The following is a 16773-nucleotide window of genomic DNA, read 5'->3' as shown; positions in this document are numbered from 1 at the left end:
ATCCCACACACATATTATGGTGCCCCTGAGCTTCCAAACACAGTATCATGCCTCCACAGCTACACTTACATAGTATAACATCCCCACAGTACTCCCACACACACAGTATGATGCTTCCACACACGATTACCCTAGTATGATTGTACCACTGTCCAACCCACAGTATGATACCCCCAATGACCCACATACAGTATGACACCCCAACATACACCCATACACAGTACTATTCCTCCACAGTTCTCCACACAGTATGATACCTCAAAGTCCTTTACCCAGTATGATACCACACAGGTCCCCACACAGTACAATGTCCCCAAACCATATAAATAGTATGATAATCCACAGCGCCCAACACAGTATGATACCACCACTGCTCCATACACAATAAAATACTCCCATTGCACAACACAAAACTATGTCCCCACATACTCCTATAGACAGTATGATCCCCCCAGTTTCCCCACATCCCACATGCATAATATGATGTCCAAACACCCCCCTGCACATTATAATGCCCTCACAGTTTCCCACACAATATGATACCCCTCCTAGACAACAGAAACCCTAGAGCCCCCACACAGTATGATAACCCAACTGCTTCACACACAGTATAAAACAGCCACTGCTCCCCACACATTGATACCCCCACTGACCCACAAAGTATGATGCCTCCATTTTTCCCCACACAATATGATGTCCTCATATGCCTCCACACATAGTGTGATGACTTTACAGCACCCCACACAGTGTATATCTTCACAGTACCCCACACAAATAGAAAAAAACCCCTCCATATAAGAAGACCAATACTATTAAACATCTGTGATAGTTCAAGGCATTATAGGAGATTTTGCATTTGGACCCTCACGTTTCAAGTTACAGCATTGTTGTTTAGTGTTGCCCACCTTTTGGAGAAACAATTGAATTAGTGATGCTGAGTTCTTCCTTGTAATGCTCTATAATCTGGTTTTAATCTGATCTAAAACTTTAAAATGTTGTCGAAGATACAAAAACACATTAAAAGCAGCGAATGTGCTAACATGAAACAATGAATATGATCATCATAACTCCTGTGCATGGCTGCAGTGGTCACGTGAGCTTTATTACTCCAGCATGTTAAGGTGAAGGATAGTGAGGAGACCAGCGGAGCAGCAGCACTTGACATGTGGGTGAAGTAATAGTTCAGTGTCTATTTGCTGTTTAAGTATTCTGTTTATTTTTTTTGAGCAGTATATATACAGTACAGACCAAAGGTTTGGACACACCTTCTCAATCAAAGAGTTTTCTTTATTTTCAGGACTCTGAAAATTGTAGATTCACATTGAAGGCATCAAAACTATGAATTTAAACATGTGGAATGAAATATTTAAAAAAGTGTGAAACAACTGAAAATATGTCTTATATTCTATCTAGATTCATCAAAGTAGCCACCTTTTGCTTTGATTACTGCTTTGCACACTCTTGGCATTCTCTTGATGAGCTTCAAGAGGTAGTCACCGGAAATGGTTTTCCAACAGTCTTGAAGGAGTTCCCAGAGATGCTTAGCACTTGTTGGCGCTTTTGTCTTCACTCTGCGGTCCAGCTCACCCCAAACCATCTCGATTGGGTTCAGGTCTGGTGACTGTGGAGACCAGGTCATCTGGCGCAGCACCCCATCACTCTCCTTCTTAGTTAAATAGCCCTTACACAGCCTGGAGGTGTGTTTGGGGTCATTGTCCTGTTGAAAAATAAATGATGGTCCAACTAAACGCAAACCGGATGGAATAGCACACCGCTGCAAGATGCTGTGGTAGCCATGCTGGTTCTGTATGCCTTCAATTTTGAATAAATCCCCAACAGTGTCACCAGCAAAGCACCCCCACACCATCACACCTCCTCCTCCATGCTTCACGGTGGGAACCAGGCATGTAGAGTCCATCCGTTCACCTTTTCTACAAAGACATGGTGGTTGGATCCAAAGATCTCAAATTTGGACTCATCAGACCAAAGCACAGATTTCCACTGGTCTAATGTCCATTCCTTGTGTTCTTTAGCCCAAACAAGTCTCTTCTGCTTGTTGCCTGTCCTTAGCAGGGGTTTCCTAGCAGCTATTTTACCATGAAGGCCTGCTGCACAAAGTCTCCTCTTAACAGTTGTTCTAGAGATGAGAAGGTGTGTCTAAACCAAACTTTTGGTCTGTACTGTATATGGAAATGGACCCCACTGGTCAACACTGTACTTTTCATCAAATTTTTATAAGGTTATATATGACTGAAGATTTAACGCTTGCTACAATCTACATTTTTCATCATGGTGTCTAAAATATTCCTAATACATCCAGTAATAATGGTGCATGTGCTTCTGTCGTAGGTGAAAAATTATACTGAATGTGCCTGTGTTCAGAGCAGACAGGTTATCACTACACCCACCGTCGGTCAACGCAGCCAACTCCGAGTGGTCATTGTGAAGACGTATCTACATGAATACGGCTATGCTGTATCAGGAAAATGCGATCGCACCTGTAACACTCTTATTCCATTCTTGATATTCCTCTTCATTGTTACTTTTATCACAGCAAGCGCACAACCCTCGGCCATCATAGTGACTCTCAGGTGAGCAGGAGACCGTGTTCAGTCCTATGTACTCAGAATATTCATATAGTTGTGTGCAAATTAGGGCCGATTCATCAAAGTGTTTACATCAATTTCATGGTGTAAAACAAAGCAAAGTTGTTAAAAAGTGTTGCAACTTTTGGTGCGTCCATGTCCGTTCTGACCAGCTCTGCAAAATAGGCAGCATTCACTGTGGCAGTGCCCGTCCGTCAAGTTCATCAAAACTTATGCCATTACCAGGAATGCTATTCCAGTCTCTGGATTATTGTAAAACCATTTTGTATTTTTTTTTGTTCCTATAGCAGCCAATCACAATGCAGCTTTCATTTTACCAGAGTAGCTTAAGAATTGAAAGCTGCGCTCTCACTGGTTGCTATGGGCAATGATTTATTTTATTTGATTTGGGAAAATTCATTGAAAGCGGCAAATTAGAATTACAAAAGATCATCTCTATAAGTGGGTCCATTACAACACATTTTGAAGCTTTGTGCCACAGTCGCCGTAGGTCACCACAAGAATTAAAATGTCACAATGCAACACCGTGATCTCAATGTCACACGACATGTCGCTACGTCGCCCCATCCTTAATGTTATGATTTTCAGGGGGCTACTGGCTACTTATGCTGGCAATTAGATCACATCATATTTTGATCTAATAGGTTGAGACCTCAGCGCAGTTATTTAATATGAAAATTGTTCATTAAAGGGAATCTGTCAGCAGGTTTTTGCTACCTCATCTGATAGCAGCATAATGTAGGCAAAGAGATCCTGAATCCAATGATGGTGTCACTTAGATTTCTGGGTGCAGCCATTCTGACACAGCAGAGCTGAGAGAGTTGCCCGCACCAGGCTCTCTATACAGATTGTATATTGACAGTGAGGTGTCAGTCAGAGAAGGGGGTGTGCTAGACTTTAGTCCGAGCAATGAGAAAGCCTGCTGTTTAAAGAAACATAGAAAATAAGCAACAGATTGGACCTTGACAAAACAGGCATCCCTAATTCTCTGTCTCAACCCTTGCAGCATGCTGTCTTCAGCTTACATAGCAAAATAACTGATGAGAGATTCCCTTTAATGAATCCATGATGTTACTTTAGACCTTTTTGATACAAGAAATCTACTGTACGTTTGTGTTTTGGCCTAGTTTTCATTACATAAATAATGACACATTGTAATTTGTTGTTCATTCTAGATTGTAGTTACCTAATTTTATGACCATCTAAGGACCGGATATTTTTTTTTCTTATGTCCCAATATATAAACTTTGAGAACTACAGTGCCTTGCGAAAGTATTCGGCCCCCTTGATTTTTTAAAACTTTTCAGGATTCAAACATAAAGATAAAAATTAAAATTTTATGGTGAAGAATCAACAACAAGTGGGACACAATTGTGAAGTTGAAGGAAATTTATTGCTTATTTTAAACTTTTTTTAAAAAAATAAAAAACTGAAAATTGGGGTGTGCAATATTATTCGTCCCCTTTAAGTTAATACTTGTAGTGCCACCTTTTGCTGCGATTACAGCTGCAAGTCGCTTGGCGTATGTGTCTATCAGTTTTGTACATTGAGAGACTGAAATTCTTGCCCATTCTTCCTTTGCAAACAGCTCGAGCTGAGTGAGGTTGGATGGAGAGCGTTTGTGAACAGCAGTTTTCAGCTCTTTCCACAGATTCTTGATTGGATTCAGGTCTGGACTTTGACTTGGCCATTTCAACACCTGGATACGTTTATTTGTGAACCATTCCATTGTAGATTTTGCTTTATGTTTTAGATCATTGTCTTGTTGAAAGAGAAATCTCCGTCCCAGTCTCAGGTCTTTTGCAGACTCCAACAGGTTTTCTTCAAGAATGGTCCTGTTTTTGGCTCCATCCATCTTCCCATCAATTTTAACCATCTTCCCTGTCCTTGCTGAAGAATAGCAGGCCCAAACTATGATGCTGCCACCACCATGTTTAACAGTGGGGATGGTGTGTTCAGGGTGAGGAGCTGTATTGCTTTTACACCAAACATATAGTTTGGCATTGTGCCCAAAAAGTTTAATTTTGGTTTAATCTAACCAAATCACCTTCTTCCACATCTTTGGTGTGTCTTCCAGGTGGCTTGTGGCAATCTTTAAACGGTACTTTTTATGGATGTCTTTGAGAAATGGCTTTCTCCTTGCCACTCTTCCCTAAACGCCAGATTTGTGCAGTGTACGACTGATTGTCATCCTATGGACAGACTCTCCCAAATCAGCTGTAGATCTCTGAAGTTCATCCAGAGTGATCATGGGCCTCTTGGCTTCATCTCTGATCAGTCTTCTCCTTGTTGGAGATGAGATTTTTGATGGCCAGCCGGGCCTTGGTAGATTTGCAGTGGTATGATACTCCTTCCATTTCAATATGATCGCTTGCACAGTGCTTCTTGGGATGTTTAAAGTTTTGGAAATCTTTTTTGTAACTAAATCCGGCTTTACACTTTTCCACAACAGTATTACGGACCTGCCTGTTGTGTTCCTTGGTCTTCATGATGCTATCTGCGCTTTAAACAGAACACTGAGACTATCACAGAGCAGGTGCATTTATATGGAGACTTGATTACACACAGGTGGTTATATTTATCATCATCAGTCATTTAGGACAACATTGGATCATTCAGAGATCCTCAATGAACTTCTGGAGTGAGTTTGCTGCACTGAAAGTAAAGGGACGAATAATATTGCTCGCCCCAATTTTCAGTTATTTATTTTTTACAAAAGTTTAAAATTAGCAATAAATTTTGTTCAACTTCACAATTGTGTCCCACTTGTTGTTGATTCTTCACCATAAAATTTAATTTTTTATCTTTATGTTTGAAGGTGAAATGTGGGAAAAGGTTGAAAAATTCAAGGGGGGCAAATACCTTTGTAAGGCGCTGTATGTACTTAGTTTTCCTCTTTTACCTTGCACATACTGCTCTGCATCAGGGCTGTGGAGTCGATAAGACAAACCTTTGACTCCTTAATTTTTCTGACTCCTACTCCACCAAAATGAACACCTACACCGACTCCACAACCCTGCTCTGCATTAATACATTGAACCTTATTTACCAAAAGTGTCCGTGTTACCCACAGTAATCAGAGCTCAGATGTCATTTTTAATCTGCCATGGTAAAATAAGAGCTGTGCTGTGGTTGGATGCTGAGAGTTCTTATTTTAGACACTTTTGATAAATCTGCTGTGTCGTAAATGCTTTGCTAAAACTGCCGATGTACATTCAATCATACCCCCTAAATAATATTATACCAGAACAAGTATTGAACAGTGAACATTTCCATGTATGACGGGGGAATAGTTTTATAACTATGCGGCATCCCATCCTTTAGGATTAACGTCAATTATTAATTGGGCAGTCTGAGCGTAAAATGCCTAAAGTCTGACATTTGTTATTGTATCTTTAGAGGCACACAGACCCTTACTTTCAGCTACACATGATACAAGTCACATAGCCTGCAAACACATTACTTTACCATTCTGCATCATTTGTTTTGTCACCAGTGTCCTGGAATAAACTCCATCAAATATCAGAGACTCTTAGTTTGTGAAGCTCCAGCCTAAGGCTTATATTGCACCGAATTGTTCACTTTAAAGAGTAATTTAAAGTGGACCTCACTTTTGCCAAAATAATAATAGTAATTTTTTTTACCTGTTGTAATTACCACTGTTCTTTTGAATCTGATACTGTTTATTTTTTTGTTCCTGCTTCTCTCCATCCATGAGATATTGCCTCCTCTTTCCTGTATATAAAGCTAGTCTGTTTATCCATATGGGCATACTGTCAAAAGATGTCTGTGGAACTCTTCTTGAGGACCTAACCCAGTTGGCTAAAAAGATTTATGTACAAAGAAAAGGTGGCCATATCTCAGTAAGAATGTTTTTCACTGATGTGATAAAGGTGCGTATGTCCCTCTGTGTGTCGTGATTTTGGCACACGTGTGATCTCCATGTGCTATCCGTGATAATACACGGAGATCAGGCATTTATATTCACATGTCCGTGGTGCTGAAGTCTTCCGCAATGCTATGTCTGACCGCTGCTGTCTGACCGCTGCAGCTACGTCCAGGTCGGCTGTGCAGTGAATATGCATGAGCATAATTAGCTGGCCTGGAAGCAGAAGGCAGCAGCGGCTGAACACAGCATCGCTGGAGAACGGGAGTTTAAAAAGCTTTGTGTTTTAAATGTACATGTTTTCTGGTACGTATTTCATGGATCCCACCATAGTGTGATCCGTGGGAGATCAGTAATGATAGAAAAAAACAGACATGTCTCCATGCAGCAATCGCAAAGACATGGTCAGTAAAAATCATTGATGTGTGTACAGACCCATTGCTTTTAATGGGTCTGCGTATGTTCGTGATTCTGGTACGTGTAAAAACTGCAACATACGTACCAGAATCACTGATGTGTGAAGGGGCCTAACGGAGAGATGACACATGAAAAATTAATGCCAAATTCAGGAGAACAGAGGCACTTAAATCAGGTAAAAAGCTATATATTCATATTTAAAGCAATTTTTAATCATATATTTATAGGGGGAAAAATAACTTTTGTGAGTGCTGCACGAACAATGAAGATGGTGCTGAGCTGCAGTATCGCTAACTTTATATGTTGTTTTTCAGGTCAGTAGAGGAAGGAGAAAGGCCTTTTGCATTAGGAATGCAGTTTGTTTTGTTGAGGACTCTTGGTAAGTACTAAGGATAGTATAGTACATTCATAGCTTTAGGCGCTGTCCTCAGGTAACGGGAACTTGTATGTGATCTTGAGGCAGGATGTTATAGATCAGAAGGAGCTGATCAGTTTGATGTACATTTTTATGGGAAAAGTTTCAGTTAAATTTGCATTTTATTCAATGAAATAACTGGTGTTTGTATGCATAGGAATCCAGTGGGCGGTCCTACTCAGTGACTGACAGTCCCCTTTGTATGACTGTGCATGTGGATGTAGCTGTCAGTCACTGACTAGGACCGCCCCCTGGAGACCTGCGCATACAAACACTAGGAATTTCAATGAATATAGTACATGTTATACTGAATCTTTTCCAAAAAACCCCCCCTAAAAATCACTCTGCTCAGATTTCCTGCTCCACCATGGTGTCCACAGATTGGATTGCATGTATAACATCAAATGTTCCTTTCAGAAGGTTATTAAGAAAATGGATTTTTCTCATATCCAAACACTTCTCACCTTTAATACTATGGTGTGTACTTAAAGAGGTTGTCCGTTCTCCGACAAAATTAGGGCAAAAGTAGTAAACCCATTTATAGAGAGTCTACTCATTCACATTTATACCACATTTAAAGGATTTTTCCATAAATGTCGGATCAGAGGGGTACAACCATTTTTATTGAAAGCACCATTTTCTTTATTGCTCCTATAAACCCATCAAAAGAACAATGGAACTAGAAGCGCAGAACAATAATTTATTAACAAGTCTTTTCTTTAGAATTTTAAATTAAAGGGGTTTCCTCAAATTTTTCAAAAGTGATTAAAGAATGGGGGATATTATAAAGAAATAAGCATGACTTTCCCCTCAATTGCCACCTGCTCCTTCGCTTTTGCTTTGATAACTCCTGTTGGTCCTGCAGTGATGACTGCCGTCCATCATTCATTCAACGACTACAGCCAATCATCCGTCACAAAACATACATATATATGTATAATGTCACAGCCCAGTGATTGGCTGCAGCGGTCATGTGCATAAATAAGCATGACTTTCCCCTTAACTCTCCACCTACTCCATCACTTTTGCTTTGATAACTCCTGTTGGTCCTGCAGTGATTACCGCCCTCCGTCATTCATTCGATGGCTACAGCCGATCATCAGCTACAAAACCTACATACATATGTATACTGCACAATCCACTGATTGGCTGCAGTGGTGACGTGAATGATGGATGGGATGGCATCATTACAGTATCAGCAGTATCTTACTTTTTGCCCACTTCTAAAAAATCTTGGGAAGCAAATCCGATAGAACAGACCAAGACTTTGATGAGTTAATAAGTTTTAGATTTCCTTTGCTGTAATGAAGTGAAAAAAAAAAACCTTCAAAGCTCAATTTTATTTTTTTATATGGTTTATTACATATCAGTCAAAAAACAAAATATTATAAAGTTGATGATAGTTGGGGTGTAAGAAGAAAGAGAATTAAAAAAAACGTTTTGCTGTTCTTTTGCCTTTGCCTCAAATAAATTATTAAAGTATATGTTCCTCAAAATGTCACCACAAGAAAGTACAACTTTTCTTGTAGAAACCAGAGAGCTAAAATATGTACTTAAATGATATACGGTATTCCGAAATGTTGCCATTGTAGCTTTTGTCCACTAGGAGGAGCTGTTAAGCAGATAATAAAATAAGACCCTCATTTACCATGTAGATTCTGTTCTATTCCATCTGTTGCCAATAGTTAGTAGTCTCACAATTTAAAAATATAATTGAGACGTGCAATGAGGCATTCTTAGGTTTTATTCACATATTCGAGATTTAAACAGACAGCAGACAGAGGCAACATTGACATCATCCGTGTGGTGACTTTTTATAGAACACCCTTTTATTAGAATGGGTGAGTTTGGTCGACAAATTGTCATGTTAATAACTCATAGTAAGCAGTCATGGAGATAAAGAGAATATGTGAACAGGGGGGAAATCAAGATAGCATACAGCAGTGTCCCAGACACTGAATCACCATGTACCAAAACGAGTGTCACTTTTGCTATATTCGGCATGGAGGAACAGGATCCACCATCTTTAAAAGGGTGGAGGCAGCTGTGATAGGTCTTCAATAACCTGTGACCCCAGCAGCAACTCACAAGCCAGCAGGAGTTAATACCTGCTAGACCGATCATCAGTGAGCACAAAACTGGTCATGCCCAGCTCTGACTAAACAACACAGAAGCACCATGGGGAATGGGGAGTCTCATATGGGCTGAATGTAATGTCACGATAGTAAGGAAGTGACTGGGAATCGGGACTCCTAAACTGACCCTTCAGACTAAGGAAGCCACTAACTGTCCGTCATCCTGGAGGTACGCCTGATGGTGGCGAGGTCTGGACCCCCAGTGTAACCCTAACTCCTGAGAAGTCCTGGTCTTATACCCCCTCACCACCATCTCGGGAGGGCCCAGGACTGGAGTGATAAATCCTCACACAAATAGACAGACAGGGAGGAACTAAAACTAACTCACAGCAGTCAGTCACGTGCACAAGGGGGAAATAAAGACAAGAAAGGAAATACACAACAATAATGGTATCTCCACAACACACCAAGATAGCCTACAGCAGTGCTCCAGAAGCTGTGTCACCATGCACTAAGACCGGTATCCCTTTCGGTATGCTTGGCATAGAGGAATATTATCCATAATATTCTAAATGGTGGAGGAGGGTGTGATAGGTCTTCAATAACCTCTGACCCCAGCAGCAAGTCAGAGGCTAGCAGGAATTATCTCCTGCTAGATTGATCAGCAGCGAGCACAAAACTGGTTGACGCCCGGCTCTGACTAAAGGCCGCTTTACACGCTATGATTTATCTAACGATCTCATGAGCGATGTGACACGCCCAGATCATAGTTACGATTTGCCGAGATCGTACATAGGTAATTTATTAGCGGTCACACGTAACGATCGCACAAGCGACGCAAAATCGTTCAGCGATATATTGTTTGACCAAGGCGGTCGTGTGGATGTTGTTCGTCGTTTGCAGGGTGTCAAACGTACCAATATGTCTGCTGCATTCCAAACAATGAACAATATTTTGAAAATAAACGACGTGTTAGCGATCAGCAATTTTCAACCTATTTGCGATCGTTCGGAGTCGCACGTAGGTGTCACACGCAACGACGTCGCTAACGATGCCGGATGTGCGTCACGGAAACCGTGACCCTGCCGACATATCGTCAGATAAATCGTAGCGTGTAACGCCTGCTTTAGGCTGGAGTCACACTTGCGAGAGACTTGCACGAGTCTTGCATTGCATCACCTGGCACTGCCACACACTCTCCTGACAGGAGCAGGTTGACTGCATGTATTTCTATAAAGCTGAGACGCTCCTGTCCAGAAACCAGCAGGCCATGCCAGGTGATGCGATGCGAGACTTATGCGAGTCTCTCATAAGTGCGATTCCGGCCTAAACAACACAGAAGCACCAGGTGGCATGTCAGACTCTGCAGTGTGTCCCAAGTTGCTATGACACCTAGTATAGAGCAGCACACCACATGACACAAATTGGACCAAAGTAGGACTCGTATCAATGTTATCTTTGTTTTAGACCATATATATGGAATTATAGACAGACATGAGGATTTGTCCATAAATCTGTGACATAACCTGCATATTTTAGATGTTGTCACAGGTTTCATCCTGTGGATTGCAAAAGGAAATGTCCAAGCTGCAAGTCTGCAACCTAAGTTCACGTGCCGCAGATTAAATATTTGCACAGCAGGTCAAATCCAGAGCATATTTTATTCCCGCAGCAGGTGAATGAGATTTGGTAACCTTTCCTCAACTTTGCACAATAGATTTTTCATCCGCAACTCCCAACAGAAATATGCAACAAATCCACCTTATGTGACTGTAGCCTGCGGGTCCATTTATGCTGGTATTGAGCAGTACATGGAGATGGTTCTGTGTCTTTAGTATGAAGACGTACGGCCACTGTGTATTGCAATCTAGACTTTGGGTGCACAGAGATTCTATCCTAGAGGTATTTCAATGTCTCTGTACATATGGAGTCTGATGTGATATGCCATATTTCTAATGTACAAACATTAAAGCAAATAAGTTTATGCCAAAACATAAACGCTAAAGCACAATCTGGGCACTAGAGACTACTGGACCTCTACGACTGATGGCCATATGCATGAATAGTCAGTGTGAGGTTTTAGGAGACCCATTTCTGTTATTTTTGGCCATGACACAATTCTTAGATCATAAATAAATAATAGGAGGGACAGTCTGACCTTTGCTGTCACACCGTGCATATGTAACCATCCATATAAATATTAATGGATCGTTGTAATCTTACATGCTCCATTGTTTCCGACAGATCTTTTTTTTTTTTTCTGGTGGTGTCTGTTTGATCTATAATAAAACCCTTTACATCTCTAGATGACAAATAATGCTTTCATTCTGCCTTTCTTGCCTTAGATCACTAGAGATGCTGACATTAACCCCATACCTGGTCCAAACCACCAAGGATTTTGTTATTTGACTTTAGACCAGCCAAGGAAGCTAGATTGTAACCGTTTTGCTACCATAGATCCCAAAAGTTCTTTTTTTGACGTCATGACTTATGTGGCAGGCTGAATCCCTAGCATAAATGACATAGTTTGGCTTATTACTCTACATTTTTCATATTTTACAGTTATGACCGATTACATGTGTCAGATATAGCATATGGTCTTTGTGAGAACGTGAACCTCACGAATCGATGCTGTGTGATTACATTGGCAGTAGACCTCTATTTAGCAAGTAATTTATTGTGAGAAAAGTTGCCGATTTCTAAATGTTCCAATGTTCTTTTGTTGTTGCAGCTTACATTCCTACACCAATCTACTTTGGAGCTGTTATTGATACTACTTGCATGCTTTGGCAACAGGACTGTGGCGTACAAGGTTCCTGCTGGGAATACAACGTGACATCATTTCGTTTTGTTTATTTTGGACTGGCAGCTGGTCTCAAATTCTTAGGATTCATTTTTATATTTTTGGCCTGGTATTCCATAAAACACAAAGAGGATCAGTTGCAGAGAAGAAGGTGGCGTGCGTCCCCAATAAGCACAGTCAGCGAGATGGTTGGCAGTACCAGAGCAGAGCCAAATTATGCACGAACCAGATCCTGTCCTGCCTTCGGCGCCAAGGATGACACAAATGAAGATAGCGATTTTGACAAAGGAATCCAACACTCAGCACAAACCTACCCTGGGCCTTTCATGGAAGCAATAAATTCATCATTGGAAATTTCTCAAGAAGAGAGCCAACCAGACAAGGAAACAGGATAATCTGGATTACTGTTGGCTAATTTCAAAATGGCGCCTCGTGCAACACGTGCCTTTTACTGAACTGCGTGCATGTGAAATAAATGAAATCATATTTCAATCTGAAGCTACAGGGTTATTGAGGGCTGGTTACCTCAACTGTTTTACTTACTACTCTCCAATTATGGAGATTTTTTTAATTGTTAATAATATAGCCCTTGTGCTTCACTTCTGTAACAGATTTTTCCAAAGGGTAAAACGATAAATGAACAAGACAGCATGAAACAGCAAACCTAGAAGTCCTCATAGGGTCCACTGGGAGGAATGAGACAATGGACAAGATAGAAGGGAGGGTATACTGTAAGATAACATTAAAATGGTCCCCAGTATTCTACCCTGTATTTTCACCCTGGACAGAAGGATTTGTAGTTTGTTTTCTTTCCATGCCCTAATAAATATCATGTGGCCAGTTCCCCAATTTTGGAGAGGGAAGGGCTGAGCCATATATTGCCACCCAGTAGCAAAAAGGAGGGGACCACTAGGGATGAGCCTCCTCCTTTCGCCCAGGATCCTATAGCAGCCTTAAATTCTGCCTCTCCTTTTAAGATTTTCCCAGGTATCTTCTCATTACCTTCACATTGCCTTTGGTCTGAAGACCAACTCCTTGAAGATTCATTTTTTATGGTTTTCCTAAAGAAACTAGTTAGAAGTCCAAAGGCGGTCCGAAATAAGACCAGATCCAGTTGTGATTGGAGGCCTTCATGCATCCTAAATCTTTAAATTTCAACAATATGGAAGCATTGTGGAACATGTGAGCCTAAGTGAGACGTTTCATGTTGTATTATGAACATTTTGGAACGATTCTTTGTTGAAGTTCAGGGAGCATTTGTTTCATACTAATCATGCTTAAGTCCGTTGTGCTGATGTCAGCAATTGTGGCTGCCAAGTAGTTCTGGAAATGCAAGTCTATTTTGGACTACTGGCTGGCATAATAAGCTGCATTCTTGAGAAAAAAAACTTGGGTTTCTTTAAACCCATCAACTTAGAATGGAGTAGACATCTCGAGGATCTTGAATGCTACTTCACTTGGAAATGGCGTGGGCTACGGTGTGGTTACACCTTTCAGTGTTTAGTTATTAAGAGAACAGTAAATGTCTCAGCTGCTGTGAATTTAGACTTTGTGGTGGGGACTTGGAGATTGATAGAAAATGCATTCAAGATTCAGATTTTGACTTTTGGGTGGGGATCTCAAAGATTTGGTTGGTAAATTGGCTCTAATGAAGGGTTATATACACTACTCACAAACAATTAGGGATATTTGTTCACAATGTAATGGTAATCAGCATGGGAGGTGGCCACAGAAAGTCCATTTCTATACTTTTTTGTGACTCTTCCAGTCTCTCTGTATCGCTGTTGCAACCTGCTGATGACACTCTATGACTCTAAGCTCAGTCGCCACTTCTGTCTGAGTTCATCCTGCTTGAAGCCTCACAATGGCGAGGTACTGATGATCAATTGTTTGGTGTCGTCTTGGTCTCATGATGTGAAAATGTGAACAGCATGATAAGGAGGACTGTTTAAATTCCAAATCTAATTTAACCCCAAAATTGATTGAGGTGATAAATACCTGTTGTGAATTTTGCTATTAAGCTCCTTGTTAGAGAAGAGCAATATGTGCAAAAAGTACTGAAACATTGAACAGATGGACATGTGCATTCAAACTTAGAGAAGGTCACATGAAGTTCATCTGAAAAAGTTAGAGTGCATTTTAGGATCATCATGAAATTTCACCTGAAAGGCAAATATCTCTCACTTTTTTTGAGTACTGTATATTGCTGTGAGGTATGCTTTGAAGCACAACTAAATTATCCTAAACTATGCAACTACTTTGTGGAGAATGGCAGAAAACTAAGCAGAAGAATCCAAAAACGTGAAAGCCATATTAAAGCAACCTACCTGGCACAATGATGTCAAACAGCAAATGTTTCGCTGTAGGCATTGGTACATTAACCACAGACAGAGTGTAACTTGTATATATTATCTTCTGATCAGTCTAGTTAGTACGTGAAACTAGTTTAATGAGGCAATTTCTACATTTTCATTGCATAGAAAAAAAATTAAGTTTGGTCGGTTTTGTAGTCAGATGTGCAAGGTTTTTTTTTGTGGATTTATCAGTAGAAAGTTGCTTATTTTTATGAATATGTTTATAATTCCTAATATCTCACTCAATGTGGCGATAAAAGCAAATTTGAGAAGACACCTTTTGTCTGAACCACATGCGAACTATTATGTGGAATCAAAATCATCAATAATCCAATCTAAAGGTGGTCATACACATTAAAGTTTACGTAAATGGACAATTTTAACCTTCATGAACATTTGTGAAGAATTTAATAATAACCGGTCATTTAAGCCAACCGATGACAGACCTCCTTCTTGTAGTTTTTATCCAACTCACAAACAATTATTCTGTTTAAGATCTTTTATCCTTTTAGAGCAAAAGTAACTTACAGCAATATCTTGGTCCAAACACGGTGTAATTGAAAATCTATGGCTATTATGGACAACTGCAATGACTAATATCAGCTAAAATGTGTGTGGAGAATGGTGGTTCGTTCAGTGGTTGCTCGTCTAACTTTTATCAAATGTGTTCGACCACCTGAAGGCTCTGTGCATGTGTCTATGTTTCCGATTTGGTGGAATAGACCATTTATTGATTTGTGATAAAAATGAATAGATAAGCGGTTAGCATTATACCATGCTCCTATTGTCCAGTGTCGTCTATTTGTTGCATCAGATGATGGAGCACAGGCTATGATTGCATTGAACGTAAGGCCAAGGGTGACCAACAGTGTGCTGTTTTATGTAACCCATATCACAGCATTACTGGATAAATATGCCATTTATAAGGTTTTTCCTACTGCAGTACCACAGGCAAGATACATTCGGTGGATACTTTCAAATGGCCATCTGATGTAGCCATGTAGTCTAGTTCTAAACCTCGACCTTGCTGGGGTATTTTTGACATTACATTTGTTAATGTATATATCTTAGTTTCCATGAATTTTATAATGTAGGTCACTAATTTTATTCACTGTGTGACACACAACTAAGCAATCTTTGAAAGATTATGGCTGACCAATATAAAGTTTATAATCAGAGTTGGTGAAAATTGATTCTCAGGATCCAGTCTATCATCCATGTCATGATTGTGTGGCTGCAGATCAGGAGCCCTGAGAACTGCCTCTTACCTGATGACTCTTCTTTTGGTTATCCAGTCTGGCACGACATTGCCTCTGCATCATACTGTAACAATGACTTGTGCCAGGTAAGATAATCAAAAGAAGAGCCACAGAAGATGGCAGGTAGGGGGCAGTTCTCAGGGCACTTGTCCAGCAGCCATAGATGACTGGTGCACCTGATGAACCAGTTTCTGCCAATCACTTCACACCCACTTTCTAATAATGGCTAGTCAATAGTGATGAGCGAGCACTACCATGGTCAAGTGCTCGGTACTTGAAACGAGCAGGTCGGACGTGCGCGATTTCACTTTTCCAGAAGTTCTTCTAGAAATATGCTCGAGTTTACTCTTGACTACCATTATACTCGGTACATGAGTCATGCCCATCCGAGCATCCAACCGCTCATTGGAAGTGCTTGCTCATCACTAATAGTCAGCTGAGAAGATGTCATGATTCAGGTATAAACAGTTAATATACATAGGTGCTATAAATATGCATAGAGCAATAATGGTTGTGAATTGTAGCCACACAAAGCCTAGATTTTTTTCTGTACAACTAGAGATTTGGGTTTTTGTATTTATTCACTAGACTGATGAAAATCTCTATCCAAAAGCAATTGAAATTTTATATTTTCGAGTTGCTTTAGAGAAAACCAGTCAGCAAGGTGTAGACCTCTAAACCTTCTGCAAACTAAGTGCAGCTTCATAATGACAATCTTTTTTCTCCTTGGCAGATTAGTCAGGAGAAAGATAAGAAAGGTGAAAGATAACTTTGACCCCTGAATAAAAATGGCAGAAATCATCGGAGTGAAGCCGCTCACCCAAACATAAAACAAGATAACCCGGCCTTGCCTCCTTGAGCTTTGCCACAAGCCACCTCCATCGGCATCTGGTGCATGTAGTGTGCAGATAAAGCGAAGCTAAAATGCCTTCCTTCATTGCGCATGCGCTGATTGCTT

General features: G+C 40.4%; 1 protein-coding gene across 2 annotated transcripts in view; it reads left to right on the top strand.

Moving 5' to 3' along the window:
* SLCO5A1 (solute carrier organic anion transporter family member 5A1) overlaps window positions 1–15237 on the top strand; it is a 167658-nt gene extending 152421 nt beyond the window's left edge. For both annotated transcript variants that reach the window (XM_075353201.1, XM_075353200.1), the window contains 3 exons: window positions 2350–2591; window positions 7224–7288; window positions 12131–15237. In XM_075353201.1, the coding sequence (XP_075209316.1) occupies window positions 2350–2591; window positions 7224–7288; window positions 12131–12597 (774 nt within the window). In that variant the 3' untranslated portion in view covers window positions 12598–15237. The remainder of the gene's footprint in view (window positions 1–2349; window positions 2592–7223; window positions 7289–12130) is intronic.
* The last annotated feature ends 1536 nt before the right edge of the window (window positions 15238–16773 follow it).

Source organism: Anomaloglossus baeobatrachus, chromosome 6 (genome assembly GCF_048569485.1).
Source record: "Anomaloglossus baeobatrachus isolate aAnoBae1 chromosome 6, aAnoBae1.hap1, whole genome shotgun sequence".
Taxonomy (NCBI): Eukaryota; Metazoa; Chordata; class Amphibia; order Anura; family Aromobatidae; genus Anomaloglossus; species Anomaloglossus baeobatrachus.
This window is presented reverse-complemented; position numbering and strand designations above follow the sequence as displayed.